This window comes from Ceratotherium simum, chromosome 29 (assembly GCF_057802395.1).
Source record: "Ceratotherium simum simum isolate JZ-2026a chromosome 29, ASM5780239v1, whole genome shotgun sequence".
Taxonomy (NCBI): domain Eukaryota; kingdom Metazoa; phylum Chordata; class Mammalia; order Perissodactyla; family Rhinocerotidae; genus Ceratotherium; species Ceratotherium simum.
Window position 1 is genome coordinate 653,494 of NC_141928.1, and position 25,333 is coordinate 678,826.

At 54.8% G+C, this 25,333-nt stretch overlaps 1 protein-coding gene across 3 annotated transcripts in view; it reads left to right on the forward strand.

Annotated features, from left to right (window-relative positions):
- The window catches only part of EXD3 (exonuclease 3'-5' domain containing 3), a 106,304-nt gene that overhangs the window by 16,918 nt on the left and 64,053 nt on the right, over positions 1 to 25,333 (forward strand). For all 3 annotated transcript variants that reach the window (XR_015548895.1, XM_087418689.1, XM_087418690.1), the window contains exon 3: positions 9,842 to 9,984. Coding sequence is in view for 2 of the 3 variants with exons in the window: in XM_087418689.1 (XP_087274815.1) it covers positions 9,891 to 9,984 (94 nt within the window). In the remaining variant the exon portion in view is untranslated. The remainder of the gene's footprint in view (positions 1 to 9,841; positions 9,985 to 25,333) is intronic.

Below are 25,333 nucleotides of genomic sequence, written 5' to 3' on the forward strand. Positions count from 1 at the left end.
CTGGGGCTTTGGGGAGAAAAAGAAAAAGGGAGAGGGGGGCTGGCCCTGTGGCATAGCGTTTAAGTGCGCATGCTCCACTGCTGGTGGCCCGGGTTCAGATCCCGGACGTGTACTGATGCATCGCTTGTCGCTCCATGCTCTGGCAGCGTCCCATATCAAGTGGAGGAAGATAGGCACAGATGTTAGCTCAGGGCTAGTCTTCCTCAGCAAAAAGAGGAGGATTAGCATGGATGTTAGCTCAGGGCTCATCTTCCTCACACAAAAAAAAAAAAATGAAAAAAGAAAAAGGGGAGGATTGGCAACAGATGTTAGCACAGGGCCAATCTTCCTCAAAAAAAGTAAATACATACATAAAATAAATAAAACAGCCAGTTATTGCACCAGCAAGATGGGTTTACTCGGGAATACAGAGGAACTGCAACTCGAGGGACGAGAGGCTGCAGCAAACACCACAGGCAAGGCCAGCAAACAGAGGAGAGGAGCGTCCCTTTACAGAGAGGAAGGAGGGCGTCGGGAGGGGCTGTCTGAAGGAAGTCCACTGGAGGAGAGCGGGAGTTCAGGGTGGTGACGGCTTCTCACTGGCTGAGCTGTGGGGTCCTGGGTTTCCTACAGGAGAAGCAGGTACGTCTCTCCTGTTGGGGCCGGTAATTGACCATCTTCCTGTGGTTGACATGAGTGGTGCTGCTGAGAGCTCCCCCTTCTGGCCTCCCCACTCCATTGTGGTGAGGTTTCCCTTTATTAATTTTCACAAAAACAACACAGAAGAATGGCAAAGGAAGCATGATTTGGCAGCCAAACCAGTGCTGTGATGACCTCTCTAAAGGTCATTTCAGTTACGCACTGCAGTGTGCAGAAAACACCATTGTGTCTGCAGCCACAGGAGGCCCCCAGCCTTGTTCTCCTGGGCACCATTGTGTCTGCAGCCACAGGAGGCCCCCAGCCTTGTTCTCCTGGGACAGACGTTCGGACCAGCCCAGGCCCCAGGGTAGCTGTGTTTGACTCCCAGCTGGCAACGTGGCTTCTTGTGGAGTCTAATTTCTGCCCATCTGGGTTACCTGAAGGGCAGCCAGGAGATGGCTCGAAGCATCTGCTCCGTGCTGCCCTTCCTAGGTCTGTAGGACTTCCGCCTGGGATCTCAGGCTCTGTGCCTCCAGCTCTCGAAGCCTCTCTGAGGAGAGACCACCGACCTGAAGAACGTGCCTCCCAGCCCGTCTCTGACCAGCCGGACGCTTGCGCTGCTTGTCCTTTGGACGTGAGGGGTAGCTGGTCACAGTGCTCGCTGCATGCTCCTCCCAGCTCCACCCACCCCTGCTCCCCTGCTGCCCGCTTCACTGAGCGGCTGGACTGGGATCTGGGCGGGGCTCGCCCTGGAGGCGATGTCCCCAGGTTCGGGGTATGACCCTCCTGAGGTCTACTTCCCCTGGCCGGGCCTGGCGGCTCTCCTCAGGGCCTGATCAAGGGGCGGGGTTTGGGAGGCGTCTGTACTCAGAGCCTTGGGCCCTCTGGCCTTGGGGCTGGCTCGGTCAGTGCGCCAAGCAGGAGGCCTGGCAGGTGTGGGCCTGGCACACCTGGAGGCCCTGGATTGTCCCGGAACCTGTAGCAGATGCTGGGGGGCCTTCCTGGGCCTGGCTCAGCTGGGCTGGCTCCCAGGTGAGCTGCCCGATAAGCTCCCCAGGCCGGCTCTAAGGAGGAGGCAGTCTGGCCTGCAAGATGCATCTCTCTGGAAACTGCCCTGCGCCCTCCCCTGAGGGCAAGGCTGTGTCTCCGTAGGTGGATTGGCCTCTGGGCTGGGGGCTCCTCCCTCAGGCTCGGAGCAAGGGCTGGGGCTGCAGGAGCCTTTGGGGTGAGCGGGCTCTTTGAAGCAGATGTCCCATCTGTTGCAGGGTTCGCAGCAAGAGCTTGGCTCAGGGTAGCCACCTTTCAGAAAAAATCACGATGCTTAAATGAGTTGCACATGTTGGCTGTTCATTTCAGATGGAAGTTCCAAAACTGCCAGGAGGCGCTCGCCCCGGTGTGCTCCTGGAAGGCTGGTCCCTGGAAGGGTCTGCTGGTCCTGACTTGGGCTGCAAACCCAGCACCACATTTTCAGCTAAAGACATTTGGACTCCAGGCAGATTTTTTTCATTTTAAAATGAAGTCAGTTAAAAAAGTCTGCAGTGGGGTGAATTTGAACTTGGTCTTTGCCAGCTGTTTTCATTCTCAGAAGCACGTTGGTCTCAGAGTGCTGCTGCACTTTGCAGGGCTCGGAGCAGAACAAAGGTTGCGTAAAGAGAGTTGAGCTGAATTTCGATGGCCTTTCCCAAGGAGAATCTGGGTCCGTCCACCTGACCTGGGGCTGGCCTGAGAACACTGCTCACCACCTGCTTCTGAGTGGCCAGACCCTGGCTGCCATGCTCCTTAGAGAAGGGGGAAGGTGGCCCCAGCAGAGGGAGGAGGAAATAGGCCTGTAGCAAATCTTGGAATTGTAGGGGTTTTCCCCACCAGTTGAGAGGATTAGAAAAAGCTTCCCCCCGCCTCCGCCAAAAGAACCATTTGGTCATCTGCTCCCTTCCTGGGCTGACCAGCAATGAGAAGGAGGCCATCAGGGCTATGGCAGTTTGTCCTGAACTCCTGCTGGATCAGGGTCCCTCCCGTGGTGGCCTGACTCAGAGGGGCCAGCGGGACCTTCGTCCTGCGCCAATGTGTGTCTGTGTTACAACTCTGATCGGCTTGAGGCTCCGCCTTTTTTTTTTTAAAGATTTTATTTATTTATTTTTTTCCCCCCAAAACCCCAGTAGATAGTTGTATGTCATAGCTGCACATCCTTCTAGTTGCTGTATGTGGGACGCGGCCTCAGCATGGCCGGAGAAGCAGTGCCTCTGTGCACGCCCGGGATCCCAACCCCGGCCACCAGCAGCGGAGCGCGCGCACTTAACCGCTAAGCCACAGGGCCGGCCCTGAGGCTCCGCCTTTTAAAAGCAGAGTGACAGACGGCGTGGAACGAGGCGCCCTGCAGGCCGCACAGGGTGCGGATGCCCAAGGAGATAGGGCAGCCTGAGGCCTGGCTGTGCTGGGAGGAGCCGCGGAAGGGAGGAGGGCTGTAGGCAGGGCATGCCTGAAATCCCGTTCTCTTCCCTTGAGAAGCCCCTCAGGGCGGCCCGCTGGTCAGAGAACAGCACAGGGCACATGCCTGCAGCAGGACCCAGAGGAGGAGGACACCAGGAGGAGGAGCCACCGTTTGGGGTTTATTTAAACGACTCAAAAAGCTCTCAGTCAGTCATAGGGAGGTGGGTGCTTGGCTCCCTGTTTTCAGACGGGGGACACAAAAGGGTGCTGAGCCAGAACTGCACCAGGGAAGAGCCCCCCATAGTGCGCTTTACTCCTCCCCACCATGTGCCTGCCTGTGGCCTCTCCCCACCCCCTCCAGGAGCTCGCTGCCCCTGGGAGTTTGCTGCTTGCTTGGATGGTGAGTGGGTGGTGGGTGGTGGACACAGTCTAAGAGACTGTCTGGACACTTGCTGCAAGTGCTGTGAAGTGTCAAGGGCCCCAGAAACCTCCAGCAGTGGTGCCAGCCCCATGGAGCGAGCCAGGCGAGCAGGAGCATCAACCTCAGCCCCGCTGAGGCCTCACTGCTGCTGTCAGCTGACTCCACGGGGAGCTGGGGCCTGGGTGAGGCTAACTGTTGGACTGAAGGAGTGGAAGATGGAGGAAGAAAACGGTCAGGGCTGGCCGGCCCAAGTGAGGCCCCTGGCGCCTCCTCGGGGAGGGGCCCTCGGGACCTGCAGGGTCTCCAGCTTCCCCTCTGGCAGGCCCAAGAGTTATCCTTTCCCCTGAGGCCAGAGGGGCCCCAGAGATGGGCGGGGTCTCGGGGGCACAGCCCATCAGTGGGCCCGTGGAGTCGGACTGCCCCCTTAGTGCTCGGCGCTGTGCCAGGACCCCCAGGAAAGGGCCCGCAGTGAATGGACAGGCATGTGGACCTGTCAGAGACCATGACCGTGTGGGACCTGGGCGGCACCTCTGCTACGTTTAGGACGAGCAGACAGACAAGGACGCCTCCAGCTCCACACTCCGCACGGAGAGCCCTGGCCATGGGCCACGGGGAAGAGGTGGGGTCTGGCGGGGGCGCTGGCCCTCCGTGTGGACGAGGTCTGTGCCATTGTGTGCAGGATAGCTGTGGTCACGCATCCTATGACAGTGAGGCCGTGAAAGCCAGGGGGCCACGTCGGAGGGGTCACCGCCAGGCCCCACCAGCAGAGGGGCGCAGACACCGGCAGGAGAGGCCAAGAACTTGGGGAGAGCACGCCAGGAGGACATATGGTCAGGACTGGACTTCGGGTGGGGTGGTGGCAGCGGGTCCCACTGAGGGGCAGGCTGGGGTGTGGGGGTGGGCATGGGGCAGGGTCTGGGCACCCCACCCCCACCCCCGGGGGGCTTTGGCCTTGCTCGCTGACCCCACCAGCAGGAGAAGCCTGTTTCTCGCCGGTTGTCAGGTGACATCTGACATTTATCAGGGACTTGAGTACTTTGATGTGACACAAGAAAACACATGCTTTCAGGGCCGGCCCCGTGGCTTGGTGGTTAAGTGAGCGTGCTCCGATGCTGGTGGCCCGGGTTCGGATCCCGGGCGCGCACCGAGGCACCACTTCTCTGTCCATCCTGAGGCCGAGTCCCACATACAGCAACTAGAAGGATGTGCAGCTATGACATACAACTATCTACTGGGGCTTTGGGGGGAAAAAATAAATAAATAAAATCTTTAAAAAAAGAAAACACATGCTTTCAGAACAAAGTCTGGGAAGAGACCAGCAATAAAGAGAAATTATGATTTTTGCTACTTTAAAGTAGGAGCTGTGCCTGAGGCAGCTCCTTTCTGCCAAGACCTCCCATTTCCTGAATTAGGAGACACAACAGTTTATTGTCACGTTGACCTTAAAAATGAAACAGCCGGTTATTTCACCAGCAAGATGGGTTTACTCGGGAATACAGAGGAACTGTGACTCGAGGGACGAGAGGCTGCAGCAAACACCACAGGCAAGGCCAGCAAACAGAGGAGAGGAGCGTCCCTTTACAGAGAGGAAGGAGGGCGTTGGGAGGGGCTGTCTGAAGGAAGTCCACTGGAGGAGAGCGGGAGTTCAGGGTGGTGACGGCTTCTCACTGGCTGAGCTGCGGGGCAAGGAGAATTCCTACTGGGCTGGTAATTGACGGTTGGTTCGTCTTGTTGGGTCTGTAATTGCCCTCCAGTGGCAGTGCGTGAGGGGTCCCTGGTTCTGGCCTCCCGACTCTGTTTGAAGTAAGGTCTCCTTTATTCTGTTTCCCAGTCTGGAGCCGAGAGGCGCCCTGGCGTGTGGGAGCCAGGAGCACAGCCCGCCTGCAGGGCCCAGCAAGCTGGAGGTCGAGTGGGGTGGGGTGCCCGAGCATGGGGTGCAGTCACTCCGCGTGGGCTCCTGCGGCTGTGGTGGCTCTGGGACGCATGAGAAGGAACCTGCAGGAAGGCGCCGGTCCCATCTCATCATGGCAGAAAGGCACATCCCTCTGCCTAGCACCAGGTCACAAATGGAGCGCTAATCCTGACAGCATGTCTCTGCAGAGACAGACAGACAACCAGAGAGTGGGAGGAATGACAAGACGGTGAAGGTGAGGTGACTGTGGCTTTTAACAATTTTATTTTGCATTAACTTTTCAAAATTTGCAAATTTATTTAGTTTTCCAAGTATTCTACTATATGCATAACTGTCTTTATAAACAGTAAAAAGCAATTAAAAAGCTAATAAAAATGAACAGTGGTGTAGTGGAAAGAACTAGGAGAAGACCCGGGTTCAGTCCTGGCTGAGCCTGTTCTTATCTGTGAAATGGACGGCAGTCCCCCTGGCTCTCCTGAGGGTCAGAGAGAATGGGCTATGGTGCCACTGGCCCCCTGGCCCCCCTGGGGCACTCTGGCCTTTCCCCTCAGAGCCAGCATAGGAAATGTGGGTATCCAGCCCCCCGTTATGGTTGAATTGTGTCCCCTCAAAATTCATATGTTGAAGTCCTAGCCCCCAGGACCTCAGAATGTGGCTGTATTTGGAGGTAGGGTCTCTACAGAGGTAATCAAGGTAAAATGAGGTCATTAGGGTGGGCCCTGATCCAATCTGACTGAGAGGACATCAGGACACAGACACACACAGAGGGACGACCATGTGAGGACACAGAGAAGATAGCTGTCTACACACCAAGCCCAGGCTGGGTGTCCATCCGTCCGAGCTGGTGGTGGGAGAAGTTTGCACACCTCTGGGGCAGGTAGGGAGTGATTTCCAAGAAGAGAACAGAGTAGGCTGACGTCCTTTATGGACGTAGGTGCAACAGTCCTTAAGAAATGAGGGAAATGCAGCAGCACAGTGAACAGCAGAACGTGTGCTGCGTATGATCAGGTTTATCCCCGAGGTGCATGTGCACATGTCCGAGGACTTCTGTGGTGAGTGGTGGCTACTTATCCCTGCCCCACTAAGGCCCATTAAAATGACAGTAAAGGCATTAAAAAGGCAAAATTGCTTACAGGCAAAGAGAAGGGAAGAGGGGGAAACATGCTTGGGAGACGGAAAGCAGATGCCGGGCATAACTGTCTAGCTGCCTGAGGAGGCCGAAGCCTGCGGCCGAGGAGCAGCCCCGAGCCTGGCTACAGAGCCCAGGGGGCTCCGGCCTGGAAACAGGATCATGGGGACATCTTCATTGGAAGGGGTCAGACCCTGACCCTCTGGGGATCCGGGCCGCGGCAGCCTGGCGCCCACCCACAGGTGGGGACGGGATTTCTTCCTGACAGACTGGCCAAGAAGAGAGACCTTTGGGCCCTGGTCTTCCTGTTACCTGCAGTGAGGCCCACCATTCCCAGGGGTGCCCCCCCGCTCAGTTCCCAAACAGCTATTCAGTGCCTCACTCTTAAATATGAATAGCAGTCCCAGATGCTTGAGAGAAGCTTCTGGGAGGAAAGACAGACACTGCATAAACAGGAAAGAAAGCATCCATAGAGATGATCATGTAGAAAAACAAGGACTAGACTGAGTCCTGAGGTCCTCAGAGGGCGAGAGGAGGAAAAACTCTTGGATGTTGTTAAATTTTGATAGTAGAAGTGAATAATTCAATGAAAGGGTTGCAAACTAAAGTTCAGGAAATCTCCCTAAAAGGCAGAGAAGAGGAAAGATAAGAAAATTAGAGGTACTTCCAGGAAGCCTACCATGTAAGTCAGAGTAGTTCCAGGAGGAGAGAATGGAGAACAGAGAGGCCAGGACATTATCAAGGAAAAACACAAGGACGTGTCCCAGAAATGAAGGACGTGCACACACGTGGACCCTGTACCATCCATCCTTCTGAGACCCTGGCTGCTGTTAGGGGAAGATCCCCCAGGAGGAGAAGAAAACCTACGTGCAGTTCGGAGTCAGGTGGCTTCAGACCTCTCAGCACCAACACCAGGAGCTAGAAGACAGCAGAGGACCATCATCATCACGTATCTGGGAATGGCTTCTCACCTCCAGCCCATACACAGCCAGACTGCAGCCAAGGGTTAGTGCCCAGTGAAGACACTTCCAGACAACCACAGACTTGTTAAATGTTCCTCCCTTGCAGTTCTTCTCAGGAAGCTCTTGGAGAATGTGCTCCTCTAGAACCAGGAGGGAAACTGAGAAAGGTGAAGACTTGGAAGTCGGGAAGAGCAGGATGCACCAGGAGAGAAACAGGAAGGGCATCCCAGGACGACAGCGGGGCCCAGGGCTGGAGAGCAGCCATCCAGATTGAGGCAGGAGGGCAGAGGCTGGAGAAGGGCTGTCTCTAAGAGTAAGTGATAGGCTTCCAGGCTTGTTTGAACTTACTGAGAGAGGTGTTGTGGTGCTGTCAGCGTCCCATTAATGATGACAACGTAGAAAATCCAGCAGTGAAGAAATACTGTAAATTTCTCTTTAACCCTTCCCCCTCCCATTGCTTAGGTAGGATAATTTCTATTGGTCTGTCTTCAGATTCACTGACTCTTTCACCTGCCATCTGCAATCCGCTGTCAAGCCCAGTCAGTGAATTTTTCATTTCAGTGATTATGCTTTTTATTAGAGAATTACCATTTAGTTCTTTTATATAGTTTCATGTAATTTCCATTTATCCTTTTCTGTTTACTCATTAAGACCATATTTTCCTTTACCTTTTTGAACATTTTCCATTCATTCTTTGAACACACAATAGTTGTGTTTAAGTCTTTGGTAAATACAACATCTGTGCCACCTTGGAGTTGCTTTCTGTTATCTGTGTTTTTTTTTTGTATTTCTTCCCTTTGACTATAGATCATATTTTCCAGTTTCTTTGTAGATCTTGTGATTTTTATATCATATTTAGAACATGGTGAATGATACATTGTAGAGACTTTGGATTCTGTTATCTTCCTCTGAAGAATGTTGATTTTTGTTCTAGTAGGCAGTTAATTTCTAGCTGATTCCCTTGACCTGGGGGGCGTGGCTTGACACTTTGTTGGTGTGGATCTTTATCTTGGTGGTACTCAACCTACAAAGTGTCCCCCTGTGGATTCTGTTGGGACTTGGCTTAGATTTCGGCAAGTGAGTCTAGAGTGGGTCTCACTCTGGGCGTGGTCCTAAGGTGTGGCCTTTCTGGAGCATCAGCTAGATGCCGAGGCGTGGACTGGGCTGGGCTCCAGTGTGCACAGCCCTGCGTCACTGTTAGTGTCTCTGTTGCACTCTCGGCCCTGGGGCAGCTGCTCTTGGGAGCTTTGGGGGTTCTGCATGGCTCATATGCACTTCTGGGTTGCCCCGTAAGTCCCTCCTGCTGGCGCCCTGTCCCGAAGACGTGCCACCGCCTCCTCTGGCTGGTGGGGTGCTATGTTCGCCAGGCTCTGGGTCAGTGGTCTTGGCTGGGAGATCACCCCCAGATGGGAGCCAGCCATCCTGGGGCCCACCTCGGGCACTGCCCCGCTGTCAGGAAGCACAGTCATGTGTTGCCTGTTGTCCACAAGTCGGCTGCCTAAAATATGTTGTCTGGTTGATGTTGTTTGCAGTGGGAGGGCCAGCCTGGCACTGGTCACTCCAAGTGGCTGGAGCAGAAGTCTGGAGCAAACTGTCCAAGAAAGGAAAATAACCACAGTCCACAGGCAGCTCAGCTGTGGACATTGTTTACGTGGTTATGCTTGGGTCTTCCATCAGCTGTGAGTCAGTGGAAGACGCTCACAGAACTGTTTTAGGAGGTTGCGGGATGTGGGGGGCACTGGGGTACCTCAGTGAATGCTGACCCTGAAGCTGGTCAGTCCCACGTGAGACTGGAGACTCCCGAGGTCACCATATCCATGTGTTATACTGCAGATCCCCAAAGGAATAGCCAAGGGAGTTCCTGAGAGTGGCCGCCTCTGGGTGGGAACTGGGGGAAGCAAGCACAGCAGGTTCTCTCCCAGCCTGTGTTCGGATCTGGGGCTTACGTGGCAGCCGTGTGTACGTTACTGTGGTGCAGACGGAAACTGCATACGAGAAGGCAGTCTTTATAAGGCCTCACGTGAACAGATTAGAGGAGGAAAAATAGGATGATCTCCACCAAAGTAGAACAGTGTCTTATATAAAACATACATTCACAGGAACCCTGTTGGCCACCTGGGTTTGGCCACAGTTTGTTGCCAGCCTGGATTATTTAGAGCTGGGTGTGCCTGTGTAGGTTAGCTCGTGGGTCCTCGTGGCAGGTCCACCTCTGAGGTCAGCGCTAAGCATCCCCAGGTCCAGCAGGGAAAGCCAAAGCCACCTGGGCCCCCCACACCTCCGAGACCACAGAGGTGGGCCCTGCGTGGGCTGCCCATTGGGGTCTGCTCTCCCTTCTGTGTGGAGCCTGCAGCCTAATTGTCCCTCTCCACTAGTTCCTCACTCCTCGAGCTGCATGCTGCCTTCCACGGCCCTGCCCTGAGGATGGACCCGGGAGACCCTGCTGCCGGAGACCCCGCTGCTGGAGACCCCGCTGCTGGAGGCCCAGCTGGTGACCTCACTGGTGACCCTGCTGTTGGTGAGTGCCAGTCCACAGTCCGTGCCCCTCATGTCCCCTAGTTCAGCTGGGCTGCACTTGGCAGGGCCAGGTGTGGGGTGTGAGCATGGGTCTGTGTGTGGGGTGTGAGCACAGGTCTGTGTGTGGGGTGTGAGCACGGGTCTTTGTGTGGGTGGTGCATGTGCAGGGTCCATGTGTGGGGTGCGTGTGCTGGATGTATGTGTGAGGTGTGTGTGTGGGGTGTGAGCACGAGTCTGTGTGTGGGGTGTGAGCACAGGTATGTGTGTGGATGGTGCATGTGCAGTGTCCATGTGTGGGGTGTGTGTGCAGGATGCACGTGTGTGTGCAGACTGCGTGTATGTGTGGGGTTTGTGCTTGGGGCACATGTGCGGGCACTGGGCAGGGATCCCAGCTGGGAGGGCTCCGGGCACTGTGGCTCTGTGTGGGGCTGGGGCACATGTGGCAGCCTCAGGTGTAGATGCGAGTGCACAGGTGGCCGCCAGCACAGCCTTCCTGTCCTGACGGCTGCAGGCAGGTGCTCCCCTTTGCCCCAGGAAGGGTCCTGCCAGCCCTCGGGGTACAGGACTGTGGCCTCATCGTCCCACAGTGGCTGCCTGCCGGCCCCTTGCTTGATGACTGAGACAGAGGCCTGGCTGTGACCGGACAGACACTGAAGTATGGGGGAGCAGGGGTGCTTGTGGACTGGTGGGAACGATGGGCTTTTCTCTGAATCCTGGCACTGTACCCCACACTAAGTCTGCCGTCCCGGAGTTCTGGGCTGGACAGAAAGGCATTTTATCCGTCTTGCCAAGAAGGAGAGAGGAGGAGGGAACTGGGACGCGTCTGAAAAACAAAGGGCCCCAGGCCAGGCGCTGCGAGCGTGGGAGGCAAGGACTCACATGGCACCTCCACCCGCACCCAGGCCCTGAGGAGGGGTGGTGCAGGGCACGGGCCCTGGGTCCTGACCGGGGATGAGGGGCCTGTCTGGGCACAGAAGCCCCTGAGTGGGGGACGCATTTTCACTTTGGTGGCTGTAGATGTGATCAGCAAAATGCTGTTTTCTCATTTCTGCCCTAAGAACTGGTCACAAGAGTCCCAGCACACCTCTTTTGTACTGGGCAGCCACTGTCCCCAAATGTGCCCCACAGTGGCTTCCAAACCATGTCATCACGTTTGGGGCATCTGTTCTGGCCATCATCCAACTGGAGATAGGAGCATGGACCCAGCGGCTGGGGGGGCAGGGTCCCAGGGGCTGGGGGGACAGGGTCCCAGGGGCTGGGGGACCAGGGACCCAGGGCCAGTGCGGGGAGGGCAGGACCCCGGGGCTAGAGGTGGCAGGTGGTGCCCATGGGAGACATGGGCACATGGGGCATCTTCAGGCCCCCAGGAAGGACCCCTGCCTCACCCTGGGTGGTGTGTCAGGCCCTCCTGTGTCTGCCCATGTCACCAGGCCGCATGTGGGGTGGGGCCAGCACTGATGTCACACCTGGACATCGCACCTGAACTGCCTGAGCATGGGCAGAGCAGGGCCTCCTCTCCAGGGTCTTCCAGGCCTCACCCCTCGCCTGCTGGAGCAGACAAAGGGGCAGACCACCCGGAATAGTGCTGCGGGGGCTGGGCAGTGTTTCATGTCCTTTTATTCTCTGTGCTGCCTGGAAGGCCGGGCACTGCAGAAGGCCTCCCGCAGTCACCCCGGATTGGTGCAGACCAAGGGTCTGTCGCAGGGTTGTCTCCTTTTTCCTGAGGCTGTCCCCTCCGTCCCTGCCTCTGCTCAAGCTGCCCAGGTGCTTGTGCCACTGTGACCCCTCCCTCTCCGCTGGGGTTGGCCGTGGGAGTCTGGACCCACCCAGAAGGCGCCACGGCCCCCTGGGGGAGCCGCCACCCTGCCCTTCACAGCTGAGGCCCTCTGCCTTGGTTTCTCCCCAAAACAGCTGCTCCTACCACAAGCCCAAATTCTTCGCAGGCGGTCTCTGCAGGCTCGAGGGGCTTAACACTCTGTGTGTCTGCTGTGTTGGGGGTGTTGTCGGCGATGCAGATGCAGTGCCACGTGAGATCCAGTCTCTGCAGGCTGTGGACTACATACCCTGGGGCGGAAGAGGAAACCGAGGCTGGAGGGGCAGGGCTCCTCCCAGGCCGGGACCCCGAGTCCAGTTGGAGAGTGGGGCGCCTGGCCTCCTGGGGGTGCTGCCCCTGCGCCGGGCTGGGGTCCTCTGGTGGGAACACGGGCAGCTGGGAGAACCCCCAGAGAGTGAGCAAAGTCCTGTCCCTTCCTGCAGGTGGTGGGGAACCGGGACCCCGACGGCCCCAGCTGGGCCTCCTCCCAACTTCTGTGCCCACCCACCAGGGTTCTGGGAGGATTGTGGAGTCGGCCCCTCATCTCCTGTGGGGTCATCCACAGGTGCACACAGCCCACTCCACGTGGAGACTCTCCAGGGCAGGGCGCCTAGGCACCTGCCTTTCCCCTCAGTGCACAGGGCAGACTCGCATCCTGCTCAAGATTCCTTAGGCCTTCAGCCAGCACTTTTGCCCCCTGCCCCCACCTGTGGTTCTTCAGGCTCTTGACACCCACCCTGCTGTGACTCCTGGATCAGACACAGCCCCCCATATCAGACACAGCTTTGCCCTGGAATAGACACAGCACCCCCTGGAATAGACACAGCACCCCTGGAACAGACACAGCACCCCTGGAACAGACGTGGCACCCCTGGAATAGCACCCCCCGGAATAGACAACACCCCCCGGAATAGACAACACCCCCTGGAATAGACACAGCACCCCCTGGAATAGACACAGCTCCCCCCCACCCCGGGAACAGACACGGCCCCCCCGGATCAGACACAGCCCACTCAGATCAGACACAGCCGCCTGGAATAAACATGCCCCCTTGAAATAGACACAGCACCCCCATAGAACAGACACGGCACCCCTGGATCAGACACAGCTTCCCCTGGAATAAACACTCCCCGGAATAGACACAGCACCCTGGAATAGACACAGCCCCCTGGAACAGATATGGCACCCTCTGGATCAGACACAGCCCACTCAGATCAGACATAGTCCCCTTAGATCAGACATGGGCCCCTGCAATAAACATGCCCCCCCTGAAATAGCACCCCCTGGAACAGACACAGCACCCCCTGGAACAGACACGGCCTCCTTGGAATAGACACAGCACCCCCTGGAACAGACACGGCACCCCCCTGGAACAGACACGGCCCCCCTGGAACAGACACACCCGCTGGAACAGACACAGCCCCCCTGGAATAGACACGGCACCCCCTGGAACAGACACGGCACCCTCTGGATCAGACACAGCCCACTCAGATCAGACACAGCTTCCCCCTGGAATAGACACAGCCCCCCTGGAACAGACACGGTGCCCCTGGAGTAGACAGCACCGCCTGGAACAGACACGGCCCCCCTAGATCAGACATAGCCCACTCTGATCAGACACAGCCCCCTGGGATAAACACGTACCCCCTTGAAATAGACACAGCACCCCCTGGAATTGACACAGCTCCCCCATGGAACAGACACAGCACCCTCTGGATCAGACACAGCCCACTCAGATCAGACACAGCCTCCCTAGATCAGACGGCCCCCTGGAATAAACATGCCCCCCTTGAAATAGACAGCACCCCCTGGATCAGACACAGACCCCATGGAAAAGACTTGGCACCCCCTGGGTCAGACATGCCCCCCCCGGAATAAACATGCCCTCCCTGGAATAGATACAGCTCCCTGCCCCTGAAATAGACACAGCCCCCCTGGAATAGACACAGCCCTCCTGGAATAAACATGCCCCCTGGGAATAGCCACAGCCCCACCTGGAACAGACACGGCCACCCTGGATCAGACATGGCTCCCCCCGGAATAAACATGCCCCCCAGAATAGATATAGCACCCCCTGGAATAGACACAGCCCCACCTGGAACAGACCTGGCCCCCCAAGAATGGACATGGCTCCCCTGGATCAGACACGGCACCCTCTAGAACAGATGCAGCCCTCCCAGAATAGACGTGGCCCCCCGGATCAGATGGCCTCCCCTGGAATAAATATGCTCCCCCTGGAATAGATGTAGCACCCCCTGGCCCGCCTTGTGCAGCCCGGTCACCTGGCCTGTTCGGGGTGTCCAGCTCTGCTGACAAGGCCAGCCTTAGGAAGGCCTCTGAGAGACCTCAGGCCAGGCCAGCCCTCCTTGGTGGGCATCTCTACACCAGGGTCTGGGGTCGCACCCCCAGGATGCTTCTGGACCCTCTACTGGTTTTGCCACTGAGGAGGACCCTCCTCATCTGTGGCCTCTGGAACTCTGACACCCCCGAAACCCCATGGCTTCAGTTTGCCCTGGACTATCTTGAGGGAAGGCAAAGTGCCAGCATCGGAGGGTCGGCCTCCGGGTAATCTAAAGAGTGTCCGCTTGGCCTCCTCTGGCCTTCCTGCTGCTAGGGAAAGGGGTGGGCCACCCAGGAAGGGCGGCCTTTTCCTCCCGTCCTCTCCTCTCCTGGGGCCAAGAAAACATTCTCCAACTAAAACGTCAACTGGGCTCAAAGACTGCTTCTCTCCTGAAAACCTGGCCTTTGCGTGAGCAGACGTGGCTGGATCAGAAAAGCCGTGTCCCTGAAGTCCGGCTGGTTCGGGTTTCAGGGGGCACTGGATTGCCCTTCGTGGGGAAATTGGGAAGTCTGGCAGACAGAGTTAAATCGTTTCTCAGCACGGAGGGAGGGGCAGGTGCAACATTCCAGGAAGCCCATTCCTCCCTCTCCAGCCTCACAGGCTTGTGCTAAACTCCGGAACCTCCAGTGGCTTCCTTGGAGCAAGGCCCTCCCGGGGGCTGGGGGCTGCCCGCCTCATCTGCTGGTCACTGCCTGGCTGGCTCAGGTGTTGGGGAAGGGCTCCCCGTGGCCCCTGGGGCTGTGGAAACACCCTTGGGCTATGACAAGAGGGAAGCCATGAAAACAGGCGACACAGCCCCTTGCTAGGAGAAAGGGCTCACTTTCCTGCCTGTGTGACCATGGGCAAGTTGCTAACACTCTCTGTGTTTCCTTGTCTGAGAAGAACAGTGCTGATACTCAGTTCCGTGTATGAGTACTGAATGAAAATCCACTGGAACATCAAGCTGTGAGGGTGTCCTTGTGATCGCGTCTAGTCTTTGATCCAGGTGGAATTTATTTTGCTGAGACAGGAGGTATGGGTCCAGCTTTGCTGTATTTCTAGAAGACCATTCAGATGTCCCAACAATACTCGGTGAACAGCGCCCCACTGATCGTGTGCTGAACTCCCCTGTGTTTCAGGGTCTCTCCAGCTTTCTGTTCTGCTCCTTTTTGTCTGTTCATGTGCCGATTCCACGTGTTTCAGTGGCTGTGGTTTCTTGATGTTCGATATCTGGCAGGACCAAAAATCCCTCCTCGCTCTTTTTTCAGTTTCCTGTTTTTTTTCCATACAGACATCAGAATGGGCTTGATTGGTTCCACAAAGATCCTGTTGGAGTTATTATTATTTTTTTTATGAGGAAAATCGCCCTGAGCTGACATCTGTGCCAGCCCTCCTCTATTTTGTATGTGGGTCGCAGCCACAGCCTGACCGCTGATGAGTGGTGTAGGTCCGCACCCGGGAACCCAGCCAGGGTTGCTGACACGGAGCGCCCTGAGCTTAACCACTAGGCTGCGGGGCCAGCCCCACTGTTGGAGTTCTCACTGGATTTCATTACATCTGTGCTGGACTCCTGGGCACCCGGGACCTTCTCTCCTGTGGTGTGAGGGCCCTGCAGCTTCTCTGACGCCCTCGAGCATGGCTGAGGAAGAGGGCGGCCTTTCTCAGGGGCCCTGCGCCACATGAGTGAGGGCCCCTCGGGAGGGGTGAGCCGTCCCCACCCCATCTGAGTTTCTGATTCTTTTGTCCTCAGATTGTTTTCTTTTTTTTGTTTTTGTGAGGAAGATCGGCCCTGAGCTAACATCTGCCAATCCTCCTCTTTTTGCCGAGGAAGACTGGCCCTGGGCTAACATCCGTGCCCATCTTCCTCCACTTTATATGGGACGCCGCCACAGCATGGCTTGCCACGCAGTGCGTGGGTGCACGCCCGGGATCCAAACCGGCAAACCCTGGGCCGCTGCAGCGGAGCACACGCACTTAACCGCTTGCACCACCGGGCCGGCCCCCAGATTGTTTTCTTTTTAATAGATCTTGTACATTTTTTGTTACTTCCAAAACTAGGTGTGTCACCATTTAAAATTCTTGTTGGTAGCAGCGTCTTCTCTTCAGCAGATTTCCCTGCTTGCGAACGAAACCTGGGCTGTGTGCTGATTCGCGTGCACTCACCTGAGCAGACCCCGCTGCGGGGGAGCTCTCCCTACTTTGCCTGGTCCCGTCCACAAAAGGCGAGGGGTGGCTTCTCCCTCTGGGGTTCAGTGTCTCTCTCCGTCTCGCGCCTCTGTGTGGACGCCCCATCCCGGCTGTGTGCCGGCCTGATGCTTAGGGCACCTGTTCTGAGGACAGGAAGGTCAGTGTTGGAGGCTCAAGGTTGGCCGGATGAAGCAAGATGACCACGTGCAGGCACCTTGTCACCCCACTTCCCAGAGGGGTGTGGGCACTTGGGGCAGCCCAGTGTGGATAGACTTAGGCTGCCTGCCGGGTCTGGGTGCCATGGGTGGGGGGCTCTGAGGGGTTTCTGAGCAGGAGCGTTTGGATTTGGGGGCTCACGGGAATACCTGTCTCCTCGCCTGCCACCTCTGTCCTCGCTGTGCCCCCGCTTGGGAAGGTCCAAGCCCACCCATCGTGTCCCAGCCCCACCCGAGACCAGGGACCTAGAGGGCAGGTGGGTGGGCTGGAGAGAGTGCCGGCCCACCTCTGCAGGGGAACTGTGTGCCCCCTTCCCAGGGAGGCAGGAGGCCGCCTGCTACCACAACTCTCCTGGGTGTCGCTGCAGAGGGGGCTCCCTCGGCAGGTGGTGTGATGGGCAGTGCAGGAGCGTGGCGGCCTCTCAGAAACGGGCTTTTGGGAGGTGCTGCCGGGTCTGCAGATGCGATGGGGCTCCTGCTGCGGCCCTTTCTCAGGCTGATGGCCAGGGTGGGCCCCTCTGCTCCGCTCGCTGGCAGTTCCACTGCCTGCCAGCAGGGGCCCGAGGGCGGGCAGGGTCAGGACAGCCATTCCTGGGGCTGAAGGAGGTGGCCGTTGTGATGACCACAGGTGTCCTGGTCCCACCCTCACGGCCTTCAGGCCACCCCACAGAGAGGGCGGGTCTGGTCTGGGCAGCTGGGGCTCAGCGTCTGGTGCTGCCCCAGCGGTGCCTATGGAAGTACAGACCAGCTGTGGGACCTTTGCAGCCAATTCCCTGGTTGCGGGGTCCCACAGGGAGGGCTGAGGGGCCCACGAGAGTCCTGGCCCCAGGGGGCTTCGTGGACACACGTGTAGCAGGCTCCCTGCAGGGAGGCCAGGTGTCCACTGCCCAGCTCAGCCACACCAGCCAGTTTCTGAGACCGCATTGCCCCCAGCTCCACCGTTTTCTATTTTATTTCTGTCCACCAGCCTCATGACAGATAGTAACAGGAGGTCTTCATAGAAGTTAACTTAGCAGCTGAATGTTTTTCCAGAGTGTGTCAGTTTCTTAAAGGAAAGGTGGCTAAGTTAGCTGAGTGTGTTCTGGATGAAGTGGTGTCTGCCAGTTTTGCCCTTCCCTGACCCTGCGACCCTCCTCCTCGCCTAGGCCATCTCACTTGCCCCCTGGAGGCAGCCCAGCAGCTCTCAGTGTCTGGTGGGCACTGGGGAAGCATGAGGCCACGGAGGACATGAGGACGGAGGGGCAGGTCAGAGGGTGGGCCATCCCTCTCTGCCTGCCCTGACTCCTGCATGTGTGGGGTGGGGTGCTGGGCAGGGAGAGATGGCCCCTGGTGTGGACGTTGATTCTTTTTTTTTTTTTTTTTTTTTTGTGAGGAGGACCAGCCCTGAGCTAACATCCAATGCCAATCCTCCTCTTTTTTTGCTGAGGAAGACCGGCCCTGGGCCAACATCCATGCCCATCTTCCTCTATTTTATATGGGACGCCGCCACAGCCTGGCTTAACAAGCGGTGCGTCGGTGCGCACCCGGGATCCGAACCGGCGAACCCCGGGCCGCCGCAGCGGAATGTGCGCACTTAACCGCTTGCGCCACCGGGCCGGCCCCAGGACGTTGATTCTTGAGCTTGAGTTTCTTTCCCGCGTCCTGGACACAGCTGCCCCACCTCCTCCACCCCCCACATGCTCCTAGGGCGGGGTCAGGGTTCAGGCTCCAGGCCTGAGGCTGTCTGCCCGCCCATCCCAGGTCCAAGACATCAGGGCAGCATTAGCTGTGGACTTGGGCCTGGGGCTGTGCGGCAGGCTGATGTCCACCCTGCGGACAGAGGGCCTCTGTGCTAGCCCCAATTTCGGGGAGCGAGGACCCAGCCCCTCCAGCTGCCTGCCAGGCCCTTCAGAGCAACAGCGCCCTGCGCCCGCTGTTCCTGTCAGTGGGTGGGAGGTGTGCCCATGCCACGCCCACGTGTAGCCGTGCCCACGCCCGTCTGCATAGCCCTGCCCCGCCCATACCTGCCCATACGTGTCTGCCCACGCCTCCCCCGCCTGCCCACCCCTCCCCAGGTGCCCTCCAGTTCAGGCTTCTAGGGTCTCCCAGCAGCTACGCGTGCTACCGACCATAAGTGTTTGTGTGTGCGTGTGGCCCTGGCACCATCTGGTGGTCGGTCACTATGCGGTGTCCATCAAGCCCCAGGCCACAGCCTAGAACAAGGCCAATGCGATCACTACCAGGAGCTGGTAGCATCATGAGGGGGCAGACGGTAAAACAACAGCCCATGTGCTGAGTCGGCCGTGGTGGCTGGGCCGAGGGCAGGTCCAGGGGAGAGCACGGCAGAGCTGGCGGGTCATCCGTGCTTGGGAAGCAGTGGGCAGGCCTAGGGTCCGAGTGATAGGGCGGAGGCTGGGAGGGCTGTGCCGGGCTGTGGCTTTGACCCCAAAGGGCGCCAGGCCCTGGGGAGTTGTGAAGGGAGGAGCAGCCCAGCCTGGCCCGTGTCTGTAGGATTTCCTCGGGCTGTGAGTGCTCTGTGGGCACAAGAGGGGAAGCAGGGAGACCACTCAGGCAGCTGGACCGCAGGTGGGGACCGAGGACCAGGTGTGACAGGACAGGCTGTTTTTCACGTGCCCCTTCACGCCCCTTGCCCACTGTCCTATGGGTGGTCCTTTTGATTGTGGACTCCTTTATGTAAGTGTGTCCTCAGGAGACCTGCCCACCCCAGGTTGTCAGGGTCTCCAGGTGTCCTCCAGAGGCCCATTTTCCCGTCTCTCTCACTTGGACCTACAGTCCCGGATGGACGTTTGTAGATGTGAGGCAGGCGTGACATTTCAGCGTTCTCAACAAGACCACAGTTTCCCAGACTCTGGGGCCCAACTGGTCACGCAACAGGGTCCCATGTGTGCCCAGCCCAGCTTGGGGTCTTTACGCCGGTCCGTGTCTGCCCCTCCCTGGGCTGGCACCTCAGCCTTAATTACTGGGCCTTTGAGGTAACTCGGTCTTGGGTGGGGCAGGCCTCTTGCCTCCCGGGATTTCCGTCTGTCTGCAGAGTCAGCTGTTAAGACAGGTGCTTGCAGGCCTACCCACACTCACACTTGCACACGCACCCTGACACAGGCACCCTGACACACACACCCTGACACACTCACCACACACATCCACACCTTGACACACCGCTGCTGTTTTGATTGGAATAGTATAGAATCTATAGATTGATTTTGGAATAATTGACAACTTTACATCCTTGATTGTATGGTATAGCCCTTCCTTAATTAGGTCTTTCTCTTTTTGTTTTTATTTTTAAAGACTTTATTTTTTTTGAGCAGTTTTAGATTCACAACAAAATTAAGAAAGTACAGACATTTCCCACATACCCCCGACACCCCCCAACATGCACAGCCTCCTCCTATTATCAACGTCCCCCACAAGAGGGTCCATTTGTTCCAATCAGTGGACCTGCACTGGTGCGTCACAGCCACCCACAGTCCGTGGTTTACGTTAGGGTTCACTTTTGTGGTGTACGCTGTGGGTTTGGACGAATGTGCAATGACATGTGTCCATCAATATAGTACGATACGGAGTGTTTTCACTGCCCTAAAAAGCCTCTGTGCTCCTCCTGTTCATCCTCCCACCTCCCAAACCCTGGCCGCCACTGATCTATTTACTGTGCCTGTAGTTTGGCCTTTTCCAGAATGTCATAGAGTTGGAATCACACTGGGTGTGGCATTATCAGATTGGCTTCCTTCACTTGGCGTAAGCACAAAGGTTCCTCCGTGTCTCTTCATGGCTCCATAGCTCATGTCTTTTTAGTGCTGAATGACATTCCATTTATGGATGGACCAGAGTTTGTTTACCAGAGTAATGATGTTTTTATTTTTTCCTTTCCAAGTTTTGTGCTTTTATTTTCTCCTTCTTGCTGCACTGCTGTGCGAGGACCTCCAGGGCCGTGTTGATGGACAGTGGGGTGTCCTCTTGTGGTTTCCTGTCACAGCAAACACTGTCAGCGTGAAGTTTGCTGAGGTTTTTTCTTTTGATGTCATAATAGTGTACAACATTGTGAACTTTGAGTTGTACATTATTGTTTGTCAATCACCATATAAATGCATCCCTTCACCCCTTGTGCCCACCCCCCAACCCCCTTCCCCCGGTAACCACCAAACTGTCTTTCTGTTCTTTCTGTGTGTTAGTTTATCTTCCACATATGCGTGAAATTATGCAGTATTTGTCTTTCTCTGTCTGGCTTATTTCGCTTAACATAATACCCTCCAGTCCATCCATGGTGTTGTGAATGGGAAAATTTTGTCTTTTTTTATGGCTGAGTAGTATTCCATGGTATATATATACACCACATCTTCTTTATCCACTCATCACTTGATGGACACTTGGGTTGCTTCCACTTCTTGGCTATAGAGAATTTTCCTGTAATTTTCCTTCTTTGTATTGTCCTTGTCTGGCTTTGGTATCAGGGTGATGTTGGCCTCATAGAATGTGTTAGGAAGGGTTGCATCTTCCTTTATTTTTTGAAATAATTTGAGAAGCATAGGTATTAAATCTTCTTTGCATGTTTGGTAAAATTCTCCAGAGAAGCCATCTTGTCCTGGACTTTTTATTTTTTGGGAGGTTTTTGATTACTGTTTCAATCTCTTTACTTGTGATTGGTCTGTTCAGATTCTCTATTTCTTCTTGATTCAGTTTTGGGAGGTTGTATGAGTGTAAGAATTTATCCATTTCTTCTACATTGTCTAGTTTGTTGGCATATAGCTGTTCATAGTATTCTCTTATAATCTTTTGTATTTCTGTGGTGTCCTTTGTAATTTCTCCTCTTTCATTTCTAATTTTATTTATTTGAGGCTTCCCTCGTTTTTTCTTAGTGAGTCTGGCTAAGTGTTTGTCAATTTTGTTTATCTTCTCAAAGAACCAGCTCTTAGTTTCATTGATCCTTTCTACTGTTTTTTTTGTTTGTTTGTTTCATTCATTTATTTCTGCTCTAATTTTTATTATTTCCCTCCTTCTGGTGACTTTGGAATTTGTTTGTTCTTCTTTTTCTAATTCTGTTAGGTGTAGTTAAAGGTTGGTTATTTGGGATTTTTCTTGTTTGTTAAAGTGGGCCTATTATTGCTATGAGTTTCCCTCTCAGGACCGCTTTTGCTGCATCCCATATGAATTGCTATGGTGTATTTTCATTTTCATTTGTCGCCAGATATTCTTTGATTTCTCCTTTAATTTCTTCACTGATCCATTGGTTGCTCAGTAGCATGTTATTTAGTCTCCAGATCTTTGTCACTTTCCTGGTTTTTTTCTTGTAGTTGATTTCTAGCTTCATGACATTATGGTTGGAAAAGATGCTTGTTATGATTTTAATCTTCTTAAATTTATAGAGACATGCCTTGTTTCCCAGAATATGATCTATTCTTGAGAATGTTCCATGCACACTTGAGAAGAATGCGTAATCTGCTGTTTTTGGATGGAGTGCTCTATATATATCTATTAAGTCCATCTCGTCTAGTTTTTCGTTTAAGTCCACTATTTCCTTATTGACTTTCTGTCTGGATGATCTGTCCATTGATGTAAGTGGGGTGTTAAGGTCCCCTACTATTATTGTGTTGTTGTTGATATCTCCTTTTAGGTTTGTTAATAGTTGCTTTATGTACTTTGGTGCTCCTATGTTGGGTGCATATATATTTATAAGTGATATATCTTCTTGGTGGGGTGTCCCTTTTATCATTATATACTGCCCCTCTTTGTCTCTCATTACCTGTTTTATCTTGAAGTTGACTTTGTCTGATATAAGTATGGCAACACCTGCTTTCTTTTGATTGCCATTAGCTTGGAGTATTGTCTTCTATCCCTTCACTCCAAGCCTGTGTTTGTGTTTAGAGCTGAGATGTGTTTCCTGGAGGCAGCATATTGTTGAATCTTGTTTTTTAATCCATCCCACCACTCTCTGTCTTTTGATTGGAGAATTCAATCCATTTACATTTAGAGTGAGTATTGATATATGAGGGCTTAATGTTGCTACTTTATCGCCCATTTTCCAGTTCTTTTGCATTTGCTTTGTTTCTTGTCCCATGTGTTTCAGACTACCAATTCAATTTGGTAGTTCCGTATGATGGTTTTCTTAGCTTTCTTTTTATTTATCGTATGTGTCTCTTTTCTGTTTATTTGTTTACTGGTTACCGTGAAGTTTGTATAAAAAATCTCATAGATGAGATAGTCCATTTTCTGATGGCCTCTCCTTTCCTTAGACTAAGTCAATTTCATCCCTTTTTTCTTCACCTTCTAAGTTATTATTGTCACAATTTATTCCATCTTGTGTTGTGAGTTTGTGTTTAAAGTTATGGGGTTATATTTATTTTTGGTGTTTTCCTTCCCTTAATCTTTGATGTTATAATTAAGTGTTTGCTAACCTATTCTGATAGAGAGCTGCAATTTTTCTGGTTTTGCCTACCTATTTTTCTCCTTGTTCAAAGCTTTGTATCGTCTTTCTCTTTTTTCCTCAGGCCTTCTTGAGCATTTCTTGTAGTGGGGGTCTTGTGGCAATGAACTCCCTTAGCTTTTGTTTACCTAGGATGGTTATTATTTTTCCATCATATCTGAAGGATATTTTTACTAGATAGAGTATTCTTGGCTGAAAGTTTTTGTCTTTCAGAATTTTGAATATATCATTCCAATCTCTCCTAGGTTGTAGAGTTTCTGCCAGGATATTGGCTGCAAGCCTGATTGGGAGTCCTTTGTACGTCTTTTCTTTTTGTCTTGCTGCCCTTAATATTTTATCTTTGTCATTGACTTTTGCCAGCTTTACTACTATATGTCTTGGAGAGGGTCTCTTTATGTTGATATATTTAGGAGATCTGTTGACTTCATTCACTTGTATTTCCAGCTCCTTCTGCTGAGAGTTTTTTTTTTTTTTGTGAGGAAGATCAGCCCTGAGCTAACATCTGCCAATCTTCCTCTTTTTTTTGCTGAGGAAGACTGGCCCTGGGCTAACATCCGTGCCCGTCTTTGTCCACTTTATGTGGGATGCTGCCACAGCATGGCCTGACAAGCAGTGGGTTGATGCGCGCCTGGGATCCGAACCCGGGCCACCAGCAGCGGAGTGCACGCACTTAACCACTATGCCACGGGCCAGGCCCTGCTGAGAGTTTTTTTACAGACACATTTTGCCTGGTTAGGAAGTTCCCTCTATTCCTAGTTTGCAGAGTTATTTTTTAAATCATGAATAGAATTCCCTTTTATGAACTGCTTGTTCTGCATCTACCGAGAGGATGGTACGATTTTTCTCCTACCTATCATCGATGAGCCACACTATAGGCTTTTGGTTGCTCAGTCAGCCTTGGCTTCTGGAATGCACCGGCATTGCACTCAGCCTCCTTGGCCTACGTCGGGGAGTCTGACTGCTACTGTCCCGTCTGAGTCGCCGTGTCAGTCCTGCTGGGCTGTCCTCCAGGGCTTGGTTCAGGTGTCCCCGCTGTGGGCCTTCCTCTCCATGTCCGGTCTTCTGTAGGAGCCCGGCAGGTTGCCGCCATCTGCTTGATTCCTGGGTAGATTTGTTGATGAAGCCACTGGGCTCCTGATCCCCCAGATTTCACCTGGACAGTCTGTTAGTGACCCCCCCTCCCCCAACGTGTGGGTTCACAGTCAGGTCCTGACTCTGACCCCTGACCCCAACCCCCACCATGTGAGGGGGTGTGGCTGGGGTCAGAGGTAGGTGCCAGGGGCTTCTCTCCATTCCCTTGGCTGGGTACGGGCACGCCAGGAGCCCAGCCTCCCTTGGCTGCCTACCCTCCTGTCCTCCCCAGGCTCCGGGCTGCATGACCCCTGATGGTTCTTGACAAAAGAACAAGAGGTTTATCTGGACTTTCCTCTACGTCCTGCATTCTTGAGTTTCTCAGTGGGGCTGGAAAGGCTTAGAGTTGGACAGCAACTTGGCGTTTCAGCAGAACTTGCACAGTGATGTGGGGCCAGGGTCTGTGCAGCACTGGGCCTTTATGGTGGATGGGGGCCAGGAGGTGCTGCTGGGGGGGGCCACAGTGAGGCAGTGGGAAGCCAGGTATGGCTGCAGAGGAGCCCCACCTGGAGGGCATGGAGGGCAGGAGGTGCAGGGGTGGGCCTTCTGAGGGGAGGGGGTGCCTGGTGGCCTTAGGTAACTCAGAGCTGGGTCCCTGGGCCCGTGGTCTCAGATGTGTCTTTCTTTTTCAAAGCCCAGAGCAAGCAGTGGTGACCTTTCCAGGCCAGCCAATGCCTTCCTTCACATTGACCTCAGACACTGGTCTGAAGGCACCGTCCCTTTTCCAGTGTGAGGGTGACCCCGACCTCCCGAGTGTGGGTCGGGTGTCCCTGCAGAGTCCCTGCCCTGGCCAGCACTGGGCTAGGTGAGCGCCCACTTTGTGGTCTCCGTGCCCAGTTCTGCAGCGGGGGTGGGGGCTTGGGTGAGCAAGAGAGGATCAGGGCTTGTGGGTGGGGGCTGCAGGGAGGAGTTGGTGGGGAAAGCTTTGGGGAGTGGCCAGCCTGTGTGGGGTACAGGAGGAACCAGGGAGGGGGACAGGGTGAGGCAGAGGCTGGGACCACTTTGGGGCTTCAGTAGAGGCTGGAGGCAAGATATGGTGGGCAGGGGATGAGGGTGGGCTGTGACATGGTGCAGAGGGGCGGGGGTGCCACACTCTGCTGGGCATGCCCTGACAGGCTCAGCTGGCCTGTTCGGGGCCTGGGCAGCGCTGTGGGCTTGGCCCTGGTGTCCGACACCCCTTTGCTGCTCACACAGCTTGGATCTTCTGAGACCTGCAGCCCATCATGGCTGAAGCATGAGCCACAGGACGGGCTCAGCAATGCTGGA